The sequence below is a fragment of the Hippopotamus amphibius genome, chromosome 17, assembly GCF_030028045.1.
Source record: "Hippopotamus amphibius kiboko isolate mHipAmp2 chromosome 17, mHipAmp2.hap2, whole genome shotgun sequence".
Taxonomy (NCBI): Eukaryota; Metazoa; Chordata; class Mammalia; order Artiodactyla; family Hippopotamidae; genus Hippopotamus; species Hippopotamus amphibius.
In genome coordinates, this window is record NC_080202.1 from 48,089,990 (window position 1) to 48,115,647 (window position 25,658).

At 45.6% G+C, this 25,658-nt stretch overlaps 2 protein-coding genes across 2 annotated transcripts; one reads left to right on the plus strand and one right to left on the minus strand.

The window, feature by feature from the left end:
* Positions 1-1,874, plus strand: LOC130839924 (somatotropin-like). Its single transcript, XM_057714679.1, is given in 6 exon segments — positions 1-30; positions 32-152; positions 395-555; positions 761-877; positions 1,150-1,311; positions 1,576-1,874. Coding segments are annotated over 6 exon segments (792 nt in total). The 3' UTR covers positions 1,777-1,874.
* A 6,722-nt stretch (positions 1,875-8,596) lies between these two features.
* Positions 8,597-17,361, minus strand: LOC130839667 (intercellular adhesion molecule 5-like). The gene is made up of 8 exons (XM_057713890.1): positions 17,317-17,361; positions 14,289-14,364; positions 12,743-13,009; positions 11,555-11,875; positions 11,031-11,309; positions 10,206-10,475; positions 9,291-9,533; positions 8,597-9,105 (listed from the first exon to the last, which is right to left on the minus strand). The coding sequence occupies exons 2-8, from the start codon at positions 14,341-14,343 to the stop codon at positions 8,897-8,899; spliced, it is 1,644 nt and encodes a 547-aa protein (XP_057569873.1). The 5' UTR covers positions 14,344-14,364; positions 17,317-17,361; the 3' UTR covers positions 8,597-8,896.
* Between the last annotated feature and the right edge of the window lie 8,297 nt (positions 17,362-25,658).

A 25,658-nucleotide genomic window follows, 5' to 3' on the forward strand; every position in this document is an offset into this window, starting at 1 on the left:
ATGTATAGAGAAAATAGGTGGGGGCAGAGGGAAAGAGAGAAGAGGCCAGGGTATAAGAAGGGCCCACGAAGGACCAATTCCAGGATCCCAGGACCCAGCTCCCCAAACGGCTCAGGGTCCCGTGGATAGCTCACCAGCTGCGATGGCTGCAGGTAAGCCCCCCTAAAATTCCCTCGGGCTTGGTGTGTACTGAAGGGTGATGTGGGGGCCCCGAAGACAGATGGGGGCACTAACCTTGGGCTTTGGGGCTTCTGAATGTGAGCATAGACATCTAGGCCCAGACGTTTGACCAAGTTTTAAATGTTCTCATTCCCCGGGGGGAGAGGCAGGAGAGGGCTGGCAGGAGAACCAGGCCTCTTGCTCTCTGGGCCCCGCCCTCCTTGTCTCTCTCTAGGCCCGCGGACCTCCGTGCTCCTGGCTTTCGCCCTGCTCTGCCTGCCGTGGACTCAGGAGGTGGGCGCTTTCCCAGCCATGCCCTTGTCCAGCCTGTTTGCCAACGCTGTGCTCCGGGCCCAGCACCTGCACCAACTGGCTGCCGACACCTACAAAGAGTTTGTAAGCTCCTCAGGGATGTGTTCTAGTGGCCGGCGGCGGGTGGCAGGAAGGGGTGAATCCGCGCCCCCTCCGCGTAGTGGGAGAAAACTAAGGAGTTCAGGGGTATTTTATCCAAGTGAAGATGCTGTCAGGGGGTTTCGGAATAAAGCAGTGAGGAGAACCACGCTCCGGCTTAGACCTAGGCAAGTGTTCCTTCTTCTCCCAGGAGCGCGCCTACATCCCAGAGGGACAGAGATACTCCATCCAGAACACCCAGGCTGCCTTCTGCTTCTCGGAGACCATCCCGGCCCCCACGGGCAAGGACGAGGCCCAGCAGAGATCTGTGAGTGGCCACCGCGGACCGAGGAGCAGGGGCCTCCCTCATCCTAAGGAGGCTGCCCCATCTGTCCTCATCTGGCCTTGGGCGGCCTTCTCCCCGAGGTGGCGGAGGGTGGTGGTTGGCGGAGGGTGGTGGCTGGCGGCGGAAGGTGATGGACAGACGGACGGACGGACGGCAGGAGGTGGTGGTTGGAGGTGGGAGGCCCACAGGCAGAGGCTGGCCTTGCACAGCAGCCCCGAGCCCTCGGCGCCCAGCACCCACCCATCTGTCCGCAGGACGTGGAGCTGCTCCGCTTCTCGCTGCTGCTCATCCAGTCGTGGCTTGGGCCGGTGCAGTTCCTCAGCAGGGTCTTCACCAACAGCCTGGTGTTTGGCACCTCGGACCGCGTCTATGAGAAGCTGAAGGACCTGGAGGAAGGCATCCAGGCCCTGATGCGGGTGGGGATGGCGTTGCGGGTCCTCCACCCTGGGCCCATGCCCGCCCCCTCCTGGCTTAGCCGAGGGGTGGGGGGCGCACGTGGGCTGGGGGAGAGAGGTACTTGCTCTCTCTAGCAGTTCGGCCTTGACCCAGGAGAAATCTTTTCCCTGTTTCCCCTTTTGAGTCCTCCCTCCACGCCCTTGCCCAAGCCTGGAGGGGAGGGTGGAAAATGGAGGGGAAGGGATGGAGCCAGCTCCCTCTCTGTCTCTCCCTCCCTTTTGCAGGAGCTGGAAGACGGCAGCCCCCGGGCTGGGCAGATCCTGAAGCAGACCTACGACAAATTTGACACAAACATGCGCAGTGATGACGCACTGCTCAAGAACTACGGGCTGCTCTCCTGCTTCAAGAAGGACCTGCACAAGGCAGAGACGTACCTGCGGGTCATGAAGTGTCGCCGCTTCGTGGAGAGCAGCTGTGCCTTCTAGTTGCCAGGCATCTCTGTTACCCCTCTCCCGTGCCTCCCCGACCCTGGAAAGTGCCACTCCAGTGCCCACCGTCCTTTCCTAATAAAACGAGGTTGCATTATGTTGTCTGAGCAGGTGTCACTCTGTTATGGGGGGAGAGAGGGTAGCTGTACAACAAGGGGAGGGTTGGGAAGACCACCTGCAGGGATCCTGTGGGCTCTATTGGGAACCCAGATGCTGAACGATAATTGACCCTGTTCTTCATGGGCTAGAAAGAAGCAGACACATCCCCTCATCTCTGTGACACACCCAGTCCGCTCCCCAGGGCACTCATAGTCCCAGCTCCACTGGGCACTCGTAGGTCAGGACCACCCCCTCCTCCTCACCCGCGCCCTGCTAAAGTAGTACTTGAAGACACTTCTCCCTCTCCCACCAGCACCACAAGACCAAGCCTAGCCCCCCACAGTGGGAGGAAATGAAAGCCAGACAGGCTATGAAGTACAGAAGTACAGAAAATGCCCCCAACATGCAAGGACACAACGAGAGAAACCATAGAATTAATTTCATGCAGAAATTTTACAGTGACTACACGTTCAGCCCAGCTACCCTTGGGAAATGGGAAGGATGGAGAAATGGCTGTGGGACAAACAGAACCAGAATGTTTGGGATCTGAATTGAGGCAAGGGAGGTAGAAGAGAGATTCTAAATTGGGGGTTGCAAATTCAGCACCCACAGGTGCCAGGTAGGTGTGTACATAAGTAACGAGGGCTGCACACGAAGGGAGAGATAGCAACTAGCTCTCAGCCTGCTTGTGAGGGATGCAGCACAGAGGGGTGGAGACCGGAGCAACCGAAAGAACTCGGGCCCCAGCTAAGGATGGGGCCCATCTGGCCTTGGCACCATTCAAGACTGTAGGAGCAGGGCTGCCAGAACTTCTGATTCTTCGAGACAGACGGGACATTCATTCTTGCACGTAAAATCTAATGCTTAAATGTTGGCAGCTAATTCCTATTGAAGACATTTTGAGGGCAGAAGTTAACCCAAACATATTCGGTCTTCAAGATGTCAGTGGATAATTTGTTCTCAGAGGAGTGAATTGGGGTAACCTGGTATAAGGGAAAGAATCAGAAAGACTTGGACTTGAACTTGTGCTTGGGAAGACATTATTTAACCCCACTGAGACCCAGTTTCCTCACCTGATAAAATGGAGATAATAATGTATTGCCTTATAAGGCTCATGTGAGGATTAAATGAAATGAGGTTTCTGAAGTGATCGACACAGTGCAGCACTCAAGAAGTTGCAGCTGGTTTTGCATTGAATTGTGGCATGCTCCGTGTTTTCCAAGGGAATGTTTAAATAATTGTCATTGAATCACATTCCGTTTTCCTTAATGGCACCTCAAATGCTTCTTTCTTTTTTATTTCCCAAATGACTTAAAAGAGCAGCTTTATTTTTTATAAATTTATTTACTTATTTTTGGCTGTGTTGGGTCTTCATTGCTGCATCCGGGCTTTCTCTAGTTGTGGCAAGTGGGGGCTACTCTTTGTTGTGGTGTGCAGGCTTCTCATTGCGGTGGCTTCCCTTGTGGAGCGTGGGCTCTAGGCACGCAGGCTTCAGTATTTGCAGTGCATGGGCTCAGTAGTTGTGGCACATGGGCATAGTTGCTCCGAGGCATGTGGGATCTTCCTGGACCAGAGCTCGAACCCGTGTGCCCTGCATTGGCAGGTGGATTCTTAACCACTGTGCCACCAGGGAAGTCCCAAAAGGGCAGATTTAGAGTTAAGTTTTTAGTCACCCAAGCACCTTGTCTAAGTAACTAGTGATCTGTAAATTAATAGTTGGATACTCAAAGTAACTCTATCATCCAAACTTGATTTTACAGTCAGTAATTCTTTTAAAATGCAAATAATCAACCAATCTTCCTGAAAAGCCCAAATTTTCAAGTGCTGTAATGAATTTTCTTCGAAGTGGGACCCACGTGTATCCATTTTGGATATTTTACATTAGTTACTAATATAAACGTAAACTCGGGGAGTGGTTGAAAGCTGGAATAATCAGAACCCTGGAGCACCATTTCTTAACTCAGAAACCATTTCCTCTGCCTTAGGTCCTTCTTTAATTGACTTTAAAATCATGGCGTCTTGGAGTTAGAAGGGCCTCACAGATTATCCTAATTCCTCCTAATTTCAGATTCTTACTCCATAGCATCCCTCACAGATGGTACTCACTTGTGTAGTACTGGTATCAAGGGAATCACTATTTCACAAGGCAATTTATTCTATTAAATCCCCGGTTTCAGCAAAGTACTTCTTACCTTCAGCTGAAATTAATATCCCTGTAACATCCCTCATTTGATCTTAGAATTATTTGCAAATCTCATGACCTTTTGGAAGTTGATGTATTAAGCACAAATATTATTATCTATTGGTTTGAATACGGGTTTCAAAAGGAAAATGAGGGGACTTCCCTGGTGGTTCAGCAGGTAAGACTCACAGCTTCCACTGCAGGGGGCGCAGGTTCAATTCCTGGTCAAGGAACTAGTGTGGAAAGAAACAAAAACAAAGTGAACCATCTTAAGAAGTATGTGTTGAATGAATGTGGCAGGAGGGGGGTGCCTACAGAGAGGGATGTTATAGCCACTAGTAAGAAGGTTCTAAAGTGGGGTTGTCATAATAGCAGTAGACTGTTGTGGGAACCACACTCCAGAGAGCTTCCCCTCAGCCCTTTCTGGGTGTAGCTGAATGAACTCAACCATTGCTGGCTGACAATTACAAAGATGCTAGTGGACTTTGCAAAATTTTTGAATTTAAAAAGACCTTAAAGACCATCTACCCTAAACTCTGATTTGCTGACTGTTAATCTGCCTTCCCGCTCTCCAGTTAGGTACTGGATGGCAACCTCGGCTGCAAATTAGAAATGCCTGGGGTGTTTGCAATAGCCTTCACTCCCTGAGATTCCGATTTTAATGGATCTGGGATGGGATCTGGACAAGAGAATTTTTAAAAGCTCCCCGGGTGAGAAGACTAAGAATCACTGAGTTGGGACCACAAAGATGAAATGCATGTGTCCACTGGTATTGTATTGGTAAAAGGGGGCAAGAGGAGATGAGAGACCTGGGCCAGTTTCGACACTTTCTGTTTCCAGTTCTAACCAGTCAATTTAAAAAATTCTAATAAGCCAGTAGCAAAAAGGCAAATACTGGATGATTCCTCCCATGTGAGGTACTTAGAGTAGTCAAATTCATAGAGACAGAAAGCAGACTGCTGGTTACCAGAGGCTGCGGGGAGGGGAAGTGAAGAGTTGTTTAACGGGTAAAGTTTTAGTTTTGCAAAATGAAAATGAGTTCTGGAGATGGGTTACGCAACAATTGTGTAATTCACAACAATGTGACTCTAGTTGATATTATTGAACTGTACACTTAAAATGGTAAATTTTATGTTATGTATATTTTACCGCAATTTAAAATTTTAAATTGAGGTGTAATTGACATAAAACATTATATTAGTTTCAGGTGTACAACATAATGATTTGCTATTTGTATATATTGCAAAATGATCACCACAAGTCTAGTTAATATCCATCAGCATACATAGTTACAACAAATTTTTTTCTTGTGATGAGAACTTTTAAGATCTAGTTTCTTAGCAACTTTCAAATATGCAATATAGTCTTAACTATAGTCACCGTGTTGTACATCACATCCGAATGCATAATTTTAAATGTTTAAAAAACATTTTCTAGTGAGAAAAATCTTTCCCAAGGTTAAGATTAGTGACATTTGCACAAGAAAGAGTTCAACAGGCAGAACTCCAGTAATCCTAGACCCCTTGGAATAATGTTTTCCTGACGCCATGTAATCTTTTAAATTTACTCTAACTTGAAATGACCACCCTGAATTCCTTCCATCATTATTGCTGAAACACATGTGGTGAGTTTTGTCCTTTTATACACATTTGAGAGGACCGACACTTTCCCTTTTCTTCACAAGTCCTCAGAATTACAGGACTTGGGCTCCTGGGATAAGCAAAAATGATACTGCTTTGTGACTTCTTTAATTCAGGCCCCAGCAAAGCTGAGAAGCACTTTGAGTGATACCAATCTTAGGGTGACCAATTTGTCCCAGTTTGCATGAGACTTTCCCAATTTTAGCACCAAAAGTCTTCTGTCTTAGGAACCTCTCATCTCGATGCAAACTGGGACAATTGGTCATCCTGCTAGTAGTCCTAAATCTTAGGGAGCAAAAAAAGGGAAAGTAGAGGAAGGAAAGGGAAACAGAGTAGAAAAAGAGGAAGAGAGAACACAATGGAAAAAAGAGAAAGTAAGTATCGATGGTGTATATGACTTTTGATGGCCCTCAGTGGTTGCCATGGATTTCTGACTCTTGCTTTCAATTTATTATAATTATGGGTATGATTACCACCAGCATCATATAGTAAAAACGAATACTTGTGAATACATGTATATGACATCATGCTAGTGTTTTTACAAGTACTGTCATTTCTTTCCAAATATAATCCTATAATAGGTAAATGCTATTATTATCCCTCTAGTAAGAAGACCCACTGAAGATTTGTGTTTTCTCAGGTCTAAAAGAAAATCATCTTGACTTTCCTAAGAGGATAAACTTTTGGAGTGTTAAAAGTAGCTCTCTTCACCTGGAGATTATCAAGGTAGCTGCAGTTATGTGTGAGCTGGTTGCTCTATTTTCAGAAAAGGAGTATGATCAAAACCTTTTAGGGGGTGGGTCCCCCTGGAGACACTAAAGGCAGCTACCCTTAGAAGGGTGAGCAGAGGCCAGCTCTATTATTCTGAAAAAGGGATGTAGAGAGATGCTTTGTGCTTTAAATGTTGACAAGGAGGGGCCACCTGACCTCTGGTTGTGTGGATCCCTGGGGAGGGAAAGGAAACAGAGGTTCCAAATCTAGAGAGGAAAGAGCCTACCCAAATCTGAGGAACCTTGGGAGACAGCTAATCCAAAGTACCCAGCTCTAGAAATTGTAACCCTGGAAACCCATGCAAGGCGTCACCTAAGCTGAACCAAGCCCTGGGAAGCAGTTCGCCCTCCCTGGAAGATCCCTGGCAGCCCAGCCAGGAACCTGGATCTGTAGCGCCACAAGGTTTGATGGACTGTGTAGGACGCTGTCAACAGCGACACCATGTGGCAATGAGAAGCAAAGGCAGGCGCAGGCTAAGTCTCCAGGCTCTCCAGGGTGGACCAAGGAGTCCGAATGACCCCCTTCCTCCCTCCTGTTTAGGATTCACTGTGCCACAGAGCACTGGGTCCATGAGGTGGAGTTTGCAGACGTGCGACAGCTACAGACCTGATGCAGCTGGTCCCAAGACACAGAAATGGCTAGAGTCCCGGATGAGGCACCTCCATACTCTTCTCTATTAAACTGCTTTCTAACTTATGTCCCCAAGCGCTCAATTCAGAAAAGTAGATAATTTCTATTACTTACATGATGAGACAGCAGTGGCTACTATATTTAGTAGAAAAATTGAAGCTAAGAAGGTCATTTTGGAGGGCTGCTGTTTTATAAAATCAGACAAGGTCTTTCCAGGAAGCCTTCCTTGATCCTGAGTTAGGTGTTCTCCTAAGGACCGGTGCTTCCCCATTCATAGGACTGAAGGCACAATTGTGCTTTCCTGTTGACATGCTCTATGCTCTAACTTGTAGCAGCAGAGACAGTGTTTTGTTCACCTTTGTATCCCCGCTGCTTTGTATGTGTGGAAACCAAAGGGTTATTTTATACCTAATCCATAACCCAGACTCAGGGAAGGTCTGGGAAGAATGAGATGGTTTTTTCACTTTGACACCTGATGCTGTGTTCTCTTCAGCTGGTGTATTCAATATGGAAGGCTGTGGACCTCTATCTGGAGGTCTGAACTTTAGTTTTGAAGACATCAAAAAGGCTGCTTCCTGAACTAATGCACCACCTGCCCTGGACAGGTTGGTTATGCTACCAACTAGACATTCTTTTCTCAGCAACTGTACTCAAAGTGCAACTATGTGACTTAATAAAAACTTTCAGCAATGACACAGAAGAGAAATACTTTCAGGTAGCGTAAAATCACTTTTATTTTTTATCATATCCAATATTTCAGTGACCCATACATGACTGATTTGGGAGAAAAGATCTGGCTTTACAATTTTTCATGTCTTCTCTAGGGGGTGAGTATAATCTTTCCAAAGAACAGAGAAGGGAGCTCAATTATATGGTGACACTGTGACAGCAGGGGTCCTCCTGATGCTTACGGGAAAGTCTGCAGACACGTAAAAACAGACACTTCTCTATGGAAAAGGGGAATCAACACTGGAATGCTGCCCTAAGAGCTTGTACAGGGTAGAAAATTAATACGTTTAATGTGAACTCAACAGATGATTTACTCTGTAATGGATTGTGAAAAGGAATTCAGAGATGTTTGGAGCCCAATTTCATGGAAGAACTCTACCTTTCACTTCAGGGACAGAACACTGGGCTAGGAAAGCTGCTTGTCTGGCCCAATGTGGAATTTCTTCTGATTTGTATACTCCTCTAAGGCACACAATAGATGGTTAGTGAGTTGAAGCCTAACCAGCCACTGAGCCTTAATGATGTCATCAAGCTTAGCTCTGGGAGCCTGCCTTCCAGAGCCGTGGTTAGAGGAACATGGGAACGTGTAGGCAGGAACCGGGTTCTGATTCCTAGCCCTTTGTTTGGTACTGACTCCCATCAAACTCCAGTCCCCAGACTAAGAAACTGGTTCCCACTTAGTCATTAGGAAACCATGAGAAATGAGTTGTATTTCAGAGATATTTCTGGCTGTCTCTTCAGCCTGGTGTTTGGGAGAGAAGGGCAATGGGAGTGGGGATGACGAGGCCCAGGCAGGATCTTCTTTTCTGAATCTGAGTGGACTGATCACGCACACAGCAAGGAGCAAAGGGCCCTCTCACAAGCTAATCAATGAAACTGAATTCCTACTCAGAAGAGCTGAGCTTGTGGGTGGATTGGATCCACAGGACATGAGGGCCTGAAATACTATTTTATGAGACCACAGAATGCAAAGGATAATGTCTCTTCCTTTCTCCTCTATCCCCTCTTCCCTCCCTCAGGAAACCCCAGCAGCAGAGGGTGCCTTCAACCAAATAGCTGTTTCTAATTAACAGTTATGTGCATTGCACTTTTCTGCTTGTTGAACAGCAAACTGGCTTTCTTCCTCTTTGTTCTTCTCCTTCTGCCTATAGGGCAACTTCCTCCTCTCTATTTTGCAGGGCCGATTGTTCAGATACAGTGATATGGTGACTACGCCCACTCCAAGGGCGACAAAAATAACGACGAAGATGGTGGAACTGACTCCTTCATCCAGTCCTGCCCAAGCACAGAAGACAGAGAATTGGGAGCATTCAAGGGCAGGATAGTCACCCCACCACCACCCACCAGACCCATTTGTCAGCCTCCCCAGCCCAATGAAATCTTTCTTCTTTCCATGTTTGTTTAAGAATCCCAAACCCCTGGGGGATTTCCATCCTGGGCTGGATGGGAGCTGCAGTCACCTTGAACAATGACAGCGATGTCTTTGCTGACAGAGCCCAGCTGGTTAGTGGCTGTGCAGCAGTAGGTTCTAGAGTGGTTCTGGGTTGCCTTTTGTGGCACTTCGAGGTCAAAGACAGTTCCATTCCAGGTACACATCAAGACTGGTGCTGGGTTTCCCTTTGGGACACAGGCAAGCATCTGCTCCATCCCTTCCAACCAGGTCTGGTTGCCAGGGCAACCAGATTCCTCTAATCGTGGCTTGTCTGGAAAAAAGGAGCCCCCAGAGGAGCCAGCTCAGTGTGCCACACTCCCTCGTCTCCATCAGCTCAGCTCCCTCTCCCTCCCCTAATTCAATCGCTGTGTCCCCTTCACCCAACAGCTTTCTTTCCCAAGAGGAGGACCATCGGTTCCCTGCTTTCAGTTGCTTTTTTTCCTCCTTGGATGTCTGAGATGCAGTATAGGGCATTTTAATGGATTAAGACTAACTGATCTGAACTGCTTGGTCAATGGTGGCCCTAGGGTCCCTGCTTCCCATCTTTGCTTCTCAGTGAATGTGAATACGGATAGGGGTGAACCCAGAGACAAGGATTTTCCTACTTTTCAAAATACAAGCTTTTATAAGGAAATTTCCCTCCTCAGCATAGGCTCCAATTATCACTTCCTATGTGTTCTGCCTTTGGCCCTCAACTAATACTGCCTGATCACTTTTTCTTTTCTTTTCCCAGTTCACTCCCCCACCCCCACCCCAGGTTTCTCCCTACTCACTTTCCTAGGGGTAAGGTAAGCTTGGAGGGCTTTAATTTTATTTTTTCCTTTATTTTTTTTTTAAATGAGAAAAATGTGGCAACTGTCATAACGAAGCTGCTGGCCAAGACCTCTGGAAATGGAAGACTAATAATCCTTGTTTTGACAAGAAAGATCAGGCTTCTACTCACATAACACATGGAGCTGGATCACAGTGGTTTTGCTCAACTGCTGACCCTGAACCTCCAAAGAGGCCTCGCAGGAGAAATTTCGGCCATCATCTTCCTCCCTGGTGGTAAGTAACAGCCAGGCAGGCTCCCCGGGGGCAGGAAGAGCTGGGGCTCCCTGAAGCCGAAGAGTAGGGCTGGGTGATGTTAATACATGCCCTGAGCAAGTCACGTTCATTTCTGTCCCTGCCAATGGGTATAATTCTTCTATCTCCAGGATTGGTGGAGGGAAGCCTAAAAAGAAAGGAAAAAGAGAATCAAACATATTTCTCAAAACTGGCAGCCACTTCTGTACTCTTGCTGCTGGTGGCACCCCTCTGGTAGGAAGAAAACAGGGGAAAGACTTTAGATACTATTACTGCTTCTGTGCTGCCTGGCAGGAGCAACGAGATGGCTTGGGAACTTGAGAGCTTCTCCTGTAACAAATGCCACATATATGCCTGTAACAAGTGAGCACATTTGGCTATGGCTCTGTGGCAAGGATAGCAAGATGTCTTTTCATCTTACAGCTTTCCTCCTCACCTCACATCATTGTTCCTAGGAATAAGTTCAAGCATCCACAATCGCTCTGTAAGTAGGATGGCCTAGGGAAACAGGGTGAAGGCTGGATAGAACAACTGCCTCAATGCATCCGTGCACTTATCAGAGAAAGATGAAGATTAATGTTCACTTTGGAGTGCACCTGGCAAAGATTAGTGGGGATATTTGCAGTTGAATCACCAAGCCTTTACTATGGAAGTTTTCAATGGCAGAGAATCCTCAAGGGAAGGGGAGAGGCAGGTCACTTACTATAGACATGTACTGGCTCTCTTGTTTTCTGTTTCACTGGACCCAGAGACACAAGGCAAGACAGCTCCTGATCACCAGTCTCCATGGCCCGAACGGTGGCATTGGCCCATACTGCATCTCCCTCCCAGGAGAGGAAGGGGCTGAGCTCCTGGTCTCCCAGGAACATGTGGATCATTACCTCTTCGGCTGGGAACACCCTAGCCACCTCACAGCTCACAGTCTCTGCCATCCCAACCTCCAGAAGTGAAGGGACCCAGATCTGGGGGCTCCGAGAGAATTCTGCCAAGAAATGAGGAAAAGGAAAGAGAGGAGAAATGCCATGATAAATCATATAGGACCCCACAATGTAGGGAGTGGGGCTAAAAGCTCTCTGTCCCCCACAGTGAGTTCAAAACTCAAGCAAAGGTGGAACTCAATTACCCTTACACCCTCATCCTAAACCCTATGGGAAAGGAGTCCCAAAGGCAAGGTCAGATGAGGAAAGTGAGCCCCAGGATTCCTTCCACATCTGGGCTCTGACTCACCAAAGATTCGGAGTACCTTGATGGCTGAGTTGCTGTGAAAGAGCCCCCCACCATGTGAACGCAGGTCCAGTTCTGCACGGCAGGAGAAATTGCACCTGTCATCCTCCCTTTCAGCTTTGGCACTGATGGTGACCTCAGCTCTTTGGGAGGCCATAGACAAGCTCTTAAAATTTTTTCTATGTAGTTCTTGGTTATCCTGGAGAAGGGTGAGGGTGAGGTTCTCCAGGGGTGTGACACTGGGCACGTGGCATGTCACTGTAAAGGCTTCATCCACGGCCACCCATGCAGGCTGCAGCTCCACGATCACCTGTTCGGGTGGCTCTTTGAGACAAAAAGGTGGGCTTGATGAGAGAAGGATACTCACCTCCCCAGGAAGAAATGGTATAGGACAGGAAGCCCATGATGGAAGGTGACTACTCTTAAATCATCTGAGGAACAGTGTCAGCTTTCTGCCCTAGATGAGATGAGTTAGCCGCCTGCTTCCCGTCAAAGGTGGCTAAAGCCACAGCCAAGAAACATGACTGTTGAGGGGCCCCTTGCTTTGACTGCTGCTGCCATTCTGGAGAGCGCTTCTCTTTTACCAGAGGGGCTTCAGAGGCGTGAGCAGCTTCTAAGGAGCTCCTTAGCATCACACGAAAACTACACCCTAGCTAACCAAGCTGTGACCCCACAGAGATCACACTTATCCCTATGGCTACATCTTTGCCAGTGCTATTTGCCCACCTGAAAGTTGCTCCTCACCCATTCCCATCACTTCAAATCCTAACCATTTGCAGGAGTGAAGCTCAAGAGCCTCCTTTTCTGTGGAGACTTCTCCAGCTACCGCAGCCTACAAAGACCCGCTTTCTCTCCTCCCTATTAATTCTAAGAATTTGTGACAAATAATCCAGCACTAATTTTATATGGTTTTGATAATTTGTAAATTAGCATCATTAGCACATGCCTGCTGTATGTGAACATATCCTCAAGCACCGATATCTGGATATGCTCTATGGTCTGCTCCTAATTTAAAGGCCTACACCAAAGGGAAACAGAAATAATTGGCTCTAGAATCCCTACAGTATGAAAGAAATCTTTATTAAGGGCTCTAATTCCCTCCCCTAAAAGAAATCTCTACTTATTCCCTAAAAAAGGCGTAATCACGTTCCCCCACTCTTCCCTTCCTCCCCAGCCCTCAGCCCCACTTACGGTACACGGTAATGCCAAGGCTTATATCCTTTTGGATTCCTGCACAAGAGAAGAAGCACAGCAGGATGGAATCCTGTGTCACATCTTCCAGAAGAAACTCCTTCCACTGAGGCCCTTTGCCCACCTGGGTTTTCTTTAATAAGGTCTCAATTCCATTGGGTCCCGGGTCTGGACAGGTGGTGCTGCAATTGACCATTAGTGACTGTCCATACTTTACAAGGGCCTGATCTGGCCAAACAGAAACCTCAAATAGCTCTTCTGCAACCCCTGAAAAGGTCAACCACATATGCCAAAGACTGGTGAGGACCACAAGACCCAAGAAAGAAAATACAGAGCCTACTCTATCTAGTTACAGGTTAGATAATAGGAAACCTATCTCAAATAAAAAGGTACAGGGGACAAGACAAGGAAAGGACCCTTAATGAACAAGTTAGAATCCTGACTCTATCACCATTCCCTCCTCTCATCATCTTTCTTGGGATCTCGATTTCACCATTAGTGTCACCATGGAAACTATGGCGATGCTAAAAATCATGCCCAGGAAACCATTCTCTTCCTAAACTTCCAGAAATCTTGGAAACCTCCAGAATTGGCTGCTGAGGACCCTCATGAGGTAAGTAGACCTCTTTGTTACTTATACCTCAAAGCAGTGTTTCTCACATTATGGTCTAAGAATTGCCTTCACCAGAATTCTGCTGGAATGCTTGTAGAATGCAGATTCCAGCTCCACCTCAGACTGACATTGAAAATGTGTGACGGTGCGACCTGGAAATACTCAAGGGAACAAAACAAACACTTGGGTGACCTTTGTGCACACCAACTTATGAGAACCACTGGCCTAAAGGTGACTCCCAGGGTCACTCATTTCCATGGAACTTTTCACCTCTTCTTCTCAAAGTGAGACTATTCCATTTCTGCTTTGGTGCTAAGGCAATAGATGTTTTTGGATGCTTAAGAGTTTAGTCTGTTAGGGAAATCTCAGGTATAGTGAGAGACATCAGGTAAGTTTTAAACATCTGATATAGGTGAGGGACACAGTCTCCTGGAAGCTTCCCTTACAGGTCCCCTTTAGCTATTCCATGTCCACCATCTACTTCATCTCCCCAATACTAGTCCCCTCTGGGAATACACAACTCTTGCAGCAATGTTACCCACGAAGGCTCTAGTTCCTTTCTTGCCATCTGGAGAACTCACTCTTCACAACTGAGCTATGGGTCCTGTCCTATCAAGAGCCTACTGTAGTTCATCATGACACAAAGGATGGCAGCAAAGAAGTAAAAATAGAGAGCCAAGCAGAGAAGGTATATTTCTTAGAGAAGGTTTTTTTCTGATGGTCTATTATCCTGTCCCTTAATACAGTTTTCCCAGTTACAAGCCAGAAACACCTAAGGACTCTGTGTCCTAGATCCAAGAAATAGGACTCTCTCCCAAGGGTCCAGATGAGTAAATACTAAAGCATCACCCCACTCAGGATTTCCTATCCTCTTTCTCATTGACCTGTGCCCTGGCACATATCAGCTAAAGACACTTTCCCAAATAGCCTCACCTGGACAAAGGATCAAGGCCAGCAGGGCCCAGACACCAAACAGTAGCATTTCCATCCTTATGAGAAGGGCCAAAAGCTGGAGAGGAAGAAAGGAGACAGCAATGTTGGAGAAAGTGACAAAAAAAGAGAAAAAGGATATAGGCAATCCTTTCTTTGATACTATTCAAAGTCAGCTCCTTTCCTGAAAACTTGCATGGTCTGGAGAAATTGCAGCAAGAGTATCAGTGCTATGATTGTACTAAAAGAAATTCCTGCATCTATTTCAGTTTGGTTTATGTGCATGACAAAAAAGACAGAGGAAAATATGAGAAATAATAAAGAGGGTATTAGATTAAGTGAGATTCCTGTATAAACTTGTATTGCACTTATCTGTTTACATGTTTGCCTCTGAGTCAACAGAAAACGGCTGTTAGCATGGAAATATGAAAAATGAGGTTGAGAGATGAAATTTAGCAGTGTTTATCTGGCACTGTCCAGTGGAAAGTGACCCTAAATCTAGAAAATATGTTCACTTGAGTCCTGTTCTCTTATGGGAAAAATGCTTCACCAGGCCTCTCTCTTCATGACCGCTATGAAATATCCCTCATAATAACCCATCTCTTTCTGATCTGCCTCCAGGTTCACCAAGCAACACTTGGATTACTACTTTGGCTGAGTTAAGTCTTAAGTGTCCACTTCTTTTCTCTGGCAATCCATACCAAGTTTTTCTTTCAAAACCCCATTCAAGCAAATTTCTTCTAAGAAAGGAATTTCTTGACTAATCGTATCCCACTTCATAATCCCCCACTTATTACACATAGTCTGTACCTCACATGCCAAACATTTCTGAAGCTATGTATGTGAAAATGTAATTCACCTCAGTGCATTATTTTAATGATGTAATCATTACTGTACTAGGAATTCCTGAAGAACGAAAGATAATACTTTTATCACCTTGCATCTCCAGCACCTAGCACAGTGCCTAGCATATTATGGGTATTCCATAAATGAGTGACTATCCTCTAACTCTGCATTTTAATTTTCATACATTGGGTTTTGTACAAGGCTACCTTTACTTGTATGCTGGTCTGAAAGAGGGGGGTTTGGGGGGTCTTTTTTATACACACGTAAAACAATAGGCATATCAAAATCTACACTTCCAAGTAAATGCTACTATTCAAAACAGTCACTTTGGGAGCCTATAAATTTAATGCAGTGATGACACCATTATCCAAATAATGGTGATTGAGAACTGGCTTTTAAGTTACATAAGAGAAATCAGTCTCTTTATTAAGCTATTATATTATTCTTTGGGCAAAAGTGATATTACTCAGTCACCTTATTCCCCAAACTGAGCTCTGAGTGATTTACATCTCTTTCAAAGGAAGATCTCCTATCACTGAAGAGATTCTAAATAAAGTAACCTCAGACTGTGAAGGACTTTTCAAAACAAGACTTTCGGGTAATAACAGCTCTGTTGAAAAGAGTACAAAAGCCCCAATTGGGACTACTTATATTCATACATTCTTTCAGCAAACAATTATTGAGCCAGGCTTGCAGTAAGGTGTTGAAGTTACCAAGATTTATCCTATGATATAGGAATTCCTGGGAGTTAGAGGGAAAGACAAATGTAAACACAAATAACAGTATACTGTGCCAATTGTTATTATAAATATTGGGAGGGAGTAAAATGAGAATTAAATGAGTTATTCAAGTGTTTAGTCCAACTATTGGTACCCAAGTCTTCAATCATGTGATGATGGGGATGGCGCTGCTGTTGTTGACGCTGCTGCTGGTGACAAGCAAACTGATCAGGAGCACTGAGGAGGGAATCATTACTTCTCGCTGCAGGAGGTGAGAAGGTTTTTCAGAAAGATGACCTTTGAGCTGCATTTTCTATTATGGGCAGAAGTTTGTTAAAACATGAAGTGATATGAAGAAGAGGTCAGGCCAGGCTTATTTGAGAAAATTAGAGAAGTTCACCCTTGTTTTCCCTGTGGCATGTTATGATCAGGTACTGAAACAGGATATTTCATGTGTATTTCCTTGAGTAAAAAGAAAGCAGCATCCCTAACGGGAAACAATTTTTAAATCTTGAAATTCCTTTTGCTTACTCTGTAGATTATACCCCAAATTAAGGGTTTAAACTGTCTGATATTCGACACCTGTACTCCAGCCACTAAAAGTCGCAGGGAGAGTGGTGGGCAGTGAGGGGAGGGCGGCAGACACGCGTGTGCTGTTGGACGGCTTTGGCTGTGCAGTTGAACTGGACTTCCCGCCCAAGTTCGGGGTGCTCACCATCCATTTACATCCCAGGGGTTCTTGCAGTTTCTTATACAGACCTGAGTCACATCCCACCCTTTGAATACTGTCTCTTCCCTCTGCGTGGAATTCGCTTCCCCTTCCTTGAACACTCCTTCACCCAGTTCAATGCACCTTCGCCACGAGGCCCACTGTGACCACCGTCTTTTCAACCTTGGGTGCCCAGGCCGCCCCACAGCACACCCTCCGTCGACGGCGCTGCTTTCTTCCCCCCCAGCAGCGCCACCTTCTCCCACACTGCCCCTGCCCCCTTAGGCCTGGGAGTCTGGTCTACTTCCGGCCTGGACGGTGAGCCCTTTTTCACTGATGGATCCCAAGCACCCGGAACGGTTGGAGGTGTTCAACGACTATAAATGAGTCATGAATGAATGAATGGATGAATGACTGAACGAACTAGATAACATATTTACAAATATCTGAGCGGGGGCTGTGCCCACCGGTTGAATACAGAGCCTAAAGGTCAGTCGTGGCTCGGAAGGAGTTTCCCGTGCAGCGTGTACACAACTTGGCTCCCAGTCCAACAGCCCATGAAGGCTTCTAAAGGCGACTGGTGTTTTTAAAAATTTTAACTACACGGGAGACATATTTCAACGAGTGCTCCTCAGCAATTCCGGGGTGTGAGGAGGCGAAGTCCACCAGGAGGCCAGACCCCCACAGATCTGACAGGAAAGCCGGGAGGAGACTCCGGTACGAATCTAAGCAAAGAAAACAAGACACAGGCGCTCACTGAGGGTCGCTCCTCGCTGCTGCAGCCCGCTCCTCGGGTCGCTCCGCAGCCTCGCCCTCTTGGCTCTCAGGCGCTGGCCACGCGCTCAGACCGTTTAGCAGGCGCCGCCGGGCGGGGGCGCACGAAGACGCTCCCCGCCGGAGGATTTGCCTGATCCGCCTAGAAACTCGTGACGTCTGCGCAGAAACTTAGCGAGGGTTGGCTGAGACGAGAGGGGCGGGCAGGACGCTAGGACGACGGGAGGGGGAAGCGGAGAGTAGGGAAGCCTGTATCCTGCTTGGCAGAGAGAGCTTAGTTGACTCAAGGTAATGGCTGCTACATAAAGGAACATGGAAATAAAAGGGAAACCGTGGCTGTAGCAAATAACAGCTCTATAAGGGAAACAAGGGTTGACGGCACCCCTGTGCCTGTTCGTCTGGTGGTGCGGCCTGAACACGTGAGACTCCCGCGCGGGAGCTGGCTGAGCGTGCAGCCTCGTTCCCGCCTTGGGCCTCCGAGCAGCCTCGGCGTCGGAGCTCTGTTCGTGACTCGCACGACATCCTACCGGGACTCCTCCAGGCTCTTCCCGGGTGGACTGGGAAAGGGGTTCGGGTCCATTGTCTGAAAAGTCTTTTTGTCGCCGCGCCCCCCGGTTTCTGTATCGCGCTCTCCACAGGGAAGTAACACGCTTGAGGGAACTAGCGGTTCCGGCCTCGCTTCCCACTGAAGGAGGCCGCACTCCTTCTCCCCCCGCCCAGGGCCTATCAGTAAGCCAGACAAATGGGGGTGAGCGGATAAAGCCTCCTTTGTTGCCATTTTTCACCCCGGGACCCTTTCCCTCAGTTTCCACGTCAGACACCTCCTGAGGGTCGTGTCTCAGAACCGTTTCCCTGAGCCCAAATTGGGCCGTTGGCATCGGCATCTTTTTGCGGCTTTGGCGCTCCCAAAATCGTGGGTCTGATCGTGAGCCATGGGTTGAGTTTCTTGGTGCAGTGAAATTTGAGGATTTGGGAGGGTTTTTTTTAGGAGGGCAGTTGTTAGATGCATCCATTATCTCGTTTAATAGAACTACTTTCGAGCGAGGAGGCAGTACTTTTAACCCCATTTCGTGGGTGAGGAAACAGACTTGGGGAGACCTCAGTAATGTATGCATCGGGGAGGCAGGCCAGAAAATTATTTATGTCGTTGGCAGTTTTGGTGGCTAGTGTAAGTCTTAAGGACCTTTTTTTTTTTTTTTTTTCTGCTGCCTGTCTTGTACCCTAGTACCACTGCCTCCTGTCCTTCCATACTGACAATTTGAGGGAGAAAGTTGGCTAGAATAGCAGCTTTGGGACTAAACAAACCTATGAATCCCTTTTCAGTGTCTCACTAGCTTTAAGACCATGGGAAATTTACGTAACTTATAGTGTCCTCATCTGTCAATAGGAATGGCATTTAGTTTATTTATATGAAAGTGCCTACCTAGCATTGTTTTTTGATACTAAAAATAGGTGCTCAATAAATGGTGGTCTGTATTTTCCTTTTCCGATCTCAGAAAGGCCTTTCCTGATTACTCTCTCTAAAACTGCCAGGCTTTATTTTTCTTTATAGCACTTATCACTACGGGACTTTAAGGTAAATATCCGGTGGTATTCTGGATCAGTTCCATTGGGCGAGCCGTTCTCTTTCCAACTCTGCATTTAGTGATGTCGGTTGATTACTTAAGAACCATGGTAGAAGTTTAAAAAAATTTTTAATTGAAGTAAAATTGATTTACAATGTGTTAGTTTCTGGTGTGCAGCAAAGTGATTCAGATGTATATGTATATTAATTTTCATATTCTTTTCCATTATGGTTTATTACAATGGTGGAAGTATTTATATAACTAAAATTGTCACAGGTTACAAATTAGGGTTTGGTTTTGTTTTTCTGAGAACTGGTTGGTAAATATTTACCGGTACACCACTGTATGTATCTACTTGTTTATCTGTTTATTGTTCTCTTTCTAGAATCTGTGTCACAAGGGCATGATTTTCATCTCTCTTATTTATTGCTGTCACCTTAGCACCTAGAACAATGAGTGCACATAGTATGCACTCAATAAATATTTAGTAATTGAGTGAGCGAAGAGTCTGTGAAGAGTGGTGATTTCACACCTTAACTTTCTTTGTGGGGAGGCATGGCATAACTCCTTCAGAGGACTCTTAGCTTTGTGACACCAGCCTGCTTTGACTGCTTTCCATTTTCCCTCTGTTTCTCCATCCCTTGTCCCCAAAGGTGTGGTGAGGATGAGAATTTGGTTCTGTCCAGAGAAGACCTCACCACCACCCTCTTCCAGGCAACAAGCTTGGAGCATCATCCCCACCCGTCCTCTGTCAGTAGGAGAGAGTGGAGGAACTGTGCTTGTCAGAGACATGCCCTCATCTTATCCCAGCCCCAGACAACTCAAAAAGCCAAAATGGAGATGATCCCTAATACCATTTTTCCAAAAAAGTGTTTCTTTTACCTCTTCATAAAATTCCCAGCAATTACTATTGTATGGGCTAGTTTTAAAAGCTTTTGGAGATTTCTGGAAAGTTTTAATTGATAGGTTTTTATTTTATTTTCATGGCAGTATTTTAAGGAATGTTTAATTTGAAGTCATAAAGACTTTATGAAAGTAGAGTATATATCAAAATTTATCAAACTGTGCAATTCAAATATGTGCAGTTTAAGTATGTGCAGTTTAAAAGTCCTTATAGAAATGTTTAATATTCATAAAGTTTTTTCAGTGTTGGTAACCAAATTTTAGTTTCATGCGAGAATGTTACTATTTTCAGGATTTTTTTTTTTTTGCCGATTTTTAATTTGCGTATTTCTTTAGTATGTTATTTCTACCAAAATGTATTTGTGATGTGGTTGCTTCTGTTGCTTTACCTGATTTTTAGCATGTTCACTGTTTTTTTTTTTGTTTTGTGTTGTTTTTTCTTTTTGGTCCTTTACAAATTCATTTTCCTGGTTAATGCATATCAAATCTGAGGCTAGTTCATAAGCTCTATCACAGTAACCCCTTCAAGCCACCTTCATTTCTCTTTTGTGGCTTTGAATGGTTTTGTTCATTTATGTTAACTCTTTCTGCAAAGTGCTACCAATTCAACATCCTAATCACTCCTTGTTAGAAATCGAAATTTCTGCCCTTATACTTGGCAGGATTTTTTCAGCTGCTTATTTTTTTTTCAGGTACTTTTGAATGTCATCTTCTATTTTGTCATATGCTTACATTTTTATCGTTTTTCCAGTTCAGTGGCATATCAGCCTTAAGTTTCATTTCTTAAATTAAAATTTTAAGCTTCAACATTTTTAAGGCTGTTAATATAATCCCATGTAATAAAAATAGCTATATCATGTAAAAATAATTTTTTTTAAAGTTATGGTAATTTTATAAAATGGTCACTTAGTGAATGGAATTTTAGCAAATGAGCTTGCTCCAGCTGACCCATTTCTTCATGTGAATGGTGCTTTCCTAGAGGAGTGGAGAAGGCATTCCTCAAATGGATAATTGCTTTGGCCCAGTAGTTCATGGCTGTGGGACTGGGTTATAGAAGCAGCAGGTCTGGATCTGACAAAAGCAGAAGGAGAAAGCCCAGCTGGAGAGCCATCCTCTTCTGAACCTGCATCTCTCATTTGACTGCTTCTTTTACTTGGCTCCCCAAATCTGCTGCCTCCCTGATCCCTCAGGACTCTCTTTCTCCCTTACCTGCTCTTTATTCCTGGGGCTGGCAATGCCTGACTCAGGGCAACTTGTTTATAGAGGCTAAATGGCTAGTTAGGATCAGTGTAGTCTTAGCAGAATCAGAAAAGCATATAGATTAAGGGTTAAACATCAGGAGTTAGTACTAAGTGAATCAACCTTGGTGGTCCATTGAAGTCAAGGTGAGGATAAGATCTGAGCTAGAGAGTAAACAAAGAAAAATCCAGGAATCCAGGTGGAAGGTCACAAGTCATTACATCCAAGAGAGTGAGAGTGTAAAGCTTAGAAAGATTTGGGAGTCAAAGTTAACTGTTACGGTTAAGCCGGTTTTAACTTTCTGTCCTGATGGGTTAATTCCTGGTTGGCACCAAGTTGGAACAGAGTTCTGGGGTGGGGAAGCAGAGGTAACTATTATCAGAATTATTTCCTGAGCAGGCATTGTTTCTGCACTGTCCTGGAGTTCACATGGCAGGGGTGTGTGGATGGAGACAGAGCCCCAAACAAAAGCCACAGCACAATATGATGAGTATTCTCACACAGATTTAGACCAAGTGCTATGGAAAACAGAAAAGAGAACAACAAATTGACAATGGCAGTTGGAGGGTGGGGATAGGAAAGCACGGAAAATTTCAGAGGCAGTGACATTTGAGTTGGCCTTGAAGAATAAACAGACTCTTGCATAGCAGAGAACTGGGGAAGAACACTTATTCATTTAATAAATATGTATTGAGTACTTAACTTTGTGCCAGGTATAGTTCCAGGCAGTGGGGACATAGCAGCAAACAAGACAAAGTCCTAGCTTTAAAGGAGCTCACATTCTAGTGACATCATAGGCAGAAGAACCACAGCGTGAAAGGCGTGGTCAGGGAAGGGCAAGTTCACTGTGGCTTGATGGTGGAATACATGGGATGCTGGTGGAAAATAAAGCTAGAGAGGTAGGAGGAGGACAGAGAATAAAGAGCTGATCATGCCATGTTTAGATATAGACTCCTCTGGAAGCCATTGGCTTTTAACATTTTAGAAACCCTTTATGAACCCTTTCTGCCAAAGAAACCTTGCAAGGTCACTCAACATAAAAAGCAATAAAAGTAGAGCTCCTTGGCTGAAGTAGGGATATGGAAGATGGGGTGCGGGGAGGTGAAGCAAGGGAGGAACTCCTAGCTCTGCCCTCTCCCCTCACTCTCAGCTCTCCACAAGAGTTCTGAGGAGCCTGAAGGACCACAGTGGGTTTAAAGCCCACTAGTGAAGGTAATGGAGGGCACACGAAGGTGAGAAAATGGAGAAATGTGATTCGATTTGCTATCTTGAGATAAAATTGGCAGGGGGAATGGAGTAGAATGGCCTATTAGCAGAGAAACCATGGCAGAGGGAGGTTAGGGAAGAGATGCTGAGGTTCTGACCTAAGATGGGTAGGATGGATCCAAGAGAGTTTTAGGAGGTAAACCAATAGAGCTTGGTGACTAAGACCAAGTGGGAGTAAGAGAGGGAAGAGTAAAAGATGATTTCAAGAATGAAGGTCCTTAAGGCTTTCTCTATTCTCTACTTTTTGTTGCCTGTGCCCTGGGCATCTGTTTGGGTTACTCCATCTTCTTTGGCTCTCAGTTGCCTACAAGACCAGTTTGAATGTCTCAGCAAGGCAGGGTTGTTCCTTCACCATGTTTTCATGCCCTTAAGATAGATATAGGGGAGAAGACTGGGAGGAAGGACAATGAGATACTGATTTTGGACAGATGGGTTTAAATGACCTATGGAGCATCTAGCAGCGAGTTGGAGATACGGATCTGAACGTCAGGAAAGTGGTGGGGATTGGAGTTAGAGATTTAGGGTTATCAGGAAGTAGACAGTAATTGAAGGGACGGGAGTAGATGAGTATGTCTGGGTACGTCATGTATACAGAAAAGACCTAAAGATAGAATGTTAGTGGACAAGCACATTTAGGGACCAGAAGAAGAGTAAGGGTAAGTCAGAGATCCCAGTGGAGACCCTTATCTTTCCTCTGTTTTAGTGGTCTGTTTTTCCATTCTACCAATAGCTCTGGATCCAAATTTAAGAGCTAGGAGGTCACCTCTGGGAGGGTCTGAGAAGTGACCAGGAAGAGGACTCTGAGACTGCAGTGCCATCCAGGTCTCTGAATGCTTTGTAACCCTCTACCTTGCATGGGGAGAGAACAAATGGTAGAATCGAGCCCCAGATGTTGGCTCCAGAGAGTCCAGGAGTGTCACGTGGGCTGTAGACCTAAAGCCCACTTCTTAAATCCTGGTATCTGCTCCCACTGTTGGAAGTCTGTGCTTCAGGAGTTTTACCTGCTAGACTGTGTTGACTGTAAAAATATGTATATGGAGAACTGTGACCTCAATTGGGCACTCAGGAGCTTTCTGACTTACACTTGATAATCCAGCAAAATTGATTCTGATTCTCTTCACCCTGTACTGCTTCATGCCTTTGAATCTTACACTGTTTTCTTTACCTAACTCATTCACAACCTTTTTGGCATAACCTCCTCCAAGAAGTCTTCACTAATCCCCTTCCTCAACTAAAGGCCTCCTCTGTTTTCCCATGGTACCTTGTGAATACCTTTATCTTAGCAGCTATCACATGGAAAAATGATCTATTTATGCATTTTATCTTCTTTGTTAGAATATGTTGGGGACTGGCACATGGAAGGTGTTCAATAAATGCTTCTCAAATGGCAAACACAGCATCTGCTGCTTTACTATCCAGCCCTTCTGCTGCTCTGACTGGGCAGTGCCCCAAGCCTGTGCCCCCATCCCCCCACCCCCCCCACCACCACATCCACATGGGAGATGGATGCGTCAGCTGCCTGGATGCTCCAGTTGGGACAGACTTCTGGTTCAGCCCCAGAATGCTGCCATTATGATAAATGTTTCCCACCATGACCTGACTACCACGTTGTTTCTCCTGCAATTCCAACCTCCAGAGGGCCATCCACACTGAGGAGTAATCCTTTGCCTGCTTGCTCTAGGGCCATCCTTATCCAAGGGCCTTTCTCTTGTGAACTCTTTCGGGGCTATTTTGCTCACCAAACAGCTGGGCAAGGAACCATAGAGCCCATGCTGGGAACTGCCCCTTTGGCTTTGGTTGTATTATTTACTTTACTATTAAACACTTTGTTACATTAAATACTTTAGTCCCATTCAGTCTCTTTGGGCATCTGTAAATACAACAGGGTCCAGAGGTTATTGGAAAGTCCTTCTGAGACCACAGAAGGTCTCAGAAGGAAATTCTGAAAAGTGGTCACTGAGCAGAATAAGTATCAAGGAAAGAAGGAAGGAAGAGAAAAAATTCCAAGTTGAGAGAACAAAGGCATGGGAATGCTGCCTCCATGACTGCAAGTCATGTAATTGGCTGTACCATTATGTCCTAGGAGGGTGGCAGTGGGAATGGCTTCCCTTCCCCACATCTCTATCGTTTCTTCGGTATTAACCTACTGCTCTCTTTTCACAAGGTTCTGAATTGTCCCAAAGTGAGATATCAGATCCATTTACCTGATATCTGGGTGACCACCAATTGTATCTCCTTCTTCAAACCAAAGTGCTCCAGGAAACCTTTTCCAATTAATCAGGTCCTACCAGTCAACCTCCTTTCCTCTGAGTCCCTGTGGCACTTGCTTTTCAGTTGAACACTGTTTCTTTGCAAATAATAACAGACCAGAGGATATGGAGAAATAATGGCTACCAACAAGAAGTCATATATAGTGGGCAAATGCCTAGATTGTGGATTCTCAAGCCAGATGAGAACCAGGTTTGAATCCCAGCACCATCACAGTAAGAGCAGGCAAGTAACTGAATCTCTCTGCCTTGATTTCTGAAATAGAGGTAAAAGCAGTATTTAGCTTATATGCAATGTGAGGATGAAATAATATGTGTAGTAAATGCTTAATAAATGTTAGCTATTCTCTGCCTACTGTCTAGGAAATCTTCCTCAATCTCTACCATGTCTTAGATATCTGTTTTCCCCCTAACACCTTGAGGGTAGTTTTTCATTGCCAATAGCTCATTGCTGACATTGTTTATCATTTTAATCTCACTACACTTGAAGCACATTCACTTGTTTACACACACAAGGAGGGTTGTATCAGAATCACCTGGGAGGGCTTTTTGTTAATACAACACTGGGAGCCAGTGGTGGTGTGGGGGTGGGGGGGAAGCTCGGCAGGGATATTTTGGAATAGCTCCCCAGGGGATTCACTCTTACTACTTCCTCTGGAACTGCTGTTGCTCTAGCAGCTTGAAAGGGTTGAAATGGACATTAACTGCATTGTCAAGAAATCTGTACCCATTTTGCAGTGGTGGGGAGGGGCCCTGGTTCAATGACGAACAATTCCAGTGGTCTTTTCTGAGACTGGCAGGTACCCCACTTTTAGGGAGAAAAGGGAGAGAGATCTCTGAGAAGACCAAGAGGCAAGAAAACAGCAGCAGCAGCAGCAGCAACAGCAGGGTTTATCACTGGAGGATAAAGATACCAGGAAGTGCAGATGAGCAGAACTAACTAAAAAGGGTTGCACTATAAACAGGATCTGGGGTGCTGTAGTGCAAGACTTGGTTGGGGATGAAAACACAGCAGAGGATTCGTATAATGAAAAAGTCTATTTTGGCTACTCGAAAGTGTAGTCTGAGTAGCAGCAGCATTGCTT

What these genes read in the sequence shown, in the direction of transcription:
- LOC130839667 (XM_057713890.1), bottom strand. Translation starts at nt 14,343, where the DNA reads ATGGAAATGCTACTGTTTGGTGTCTGGGCCCTGCTGGCCTTGATCCTT. An exon ending in GGCCTTGATCCTTTGTCCAG is followed by an intron (nt 13,010 to 14,288) that starts GTGAGGCTATTT and finishes TGACCTTTTCAG; the next exon opens with GGGTTGCAGAAGAGCTATTT. An exon ending in CAAGGTACTCCGAATCTTTG is followed by an intron (nt 11,310 to 11,554) that starts GTGAGTCAGAGC and finishes ATTTCTTGGCAG; the next exon opens with AATTCTCTCGGAGCCCCCAG.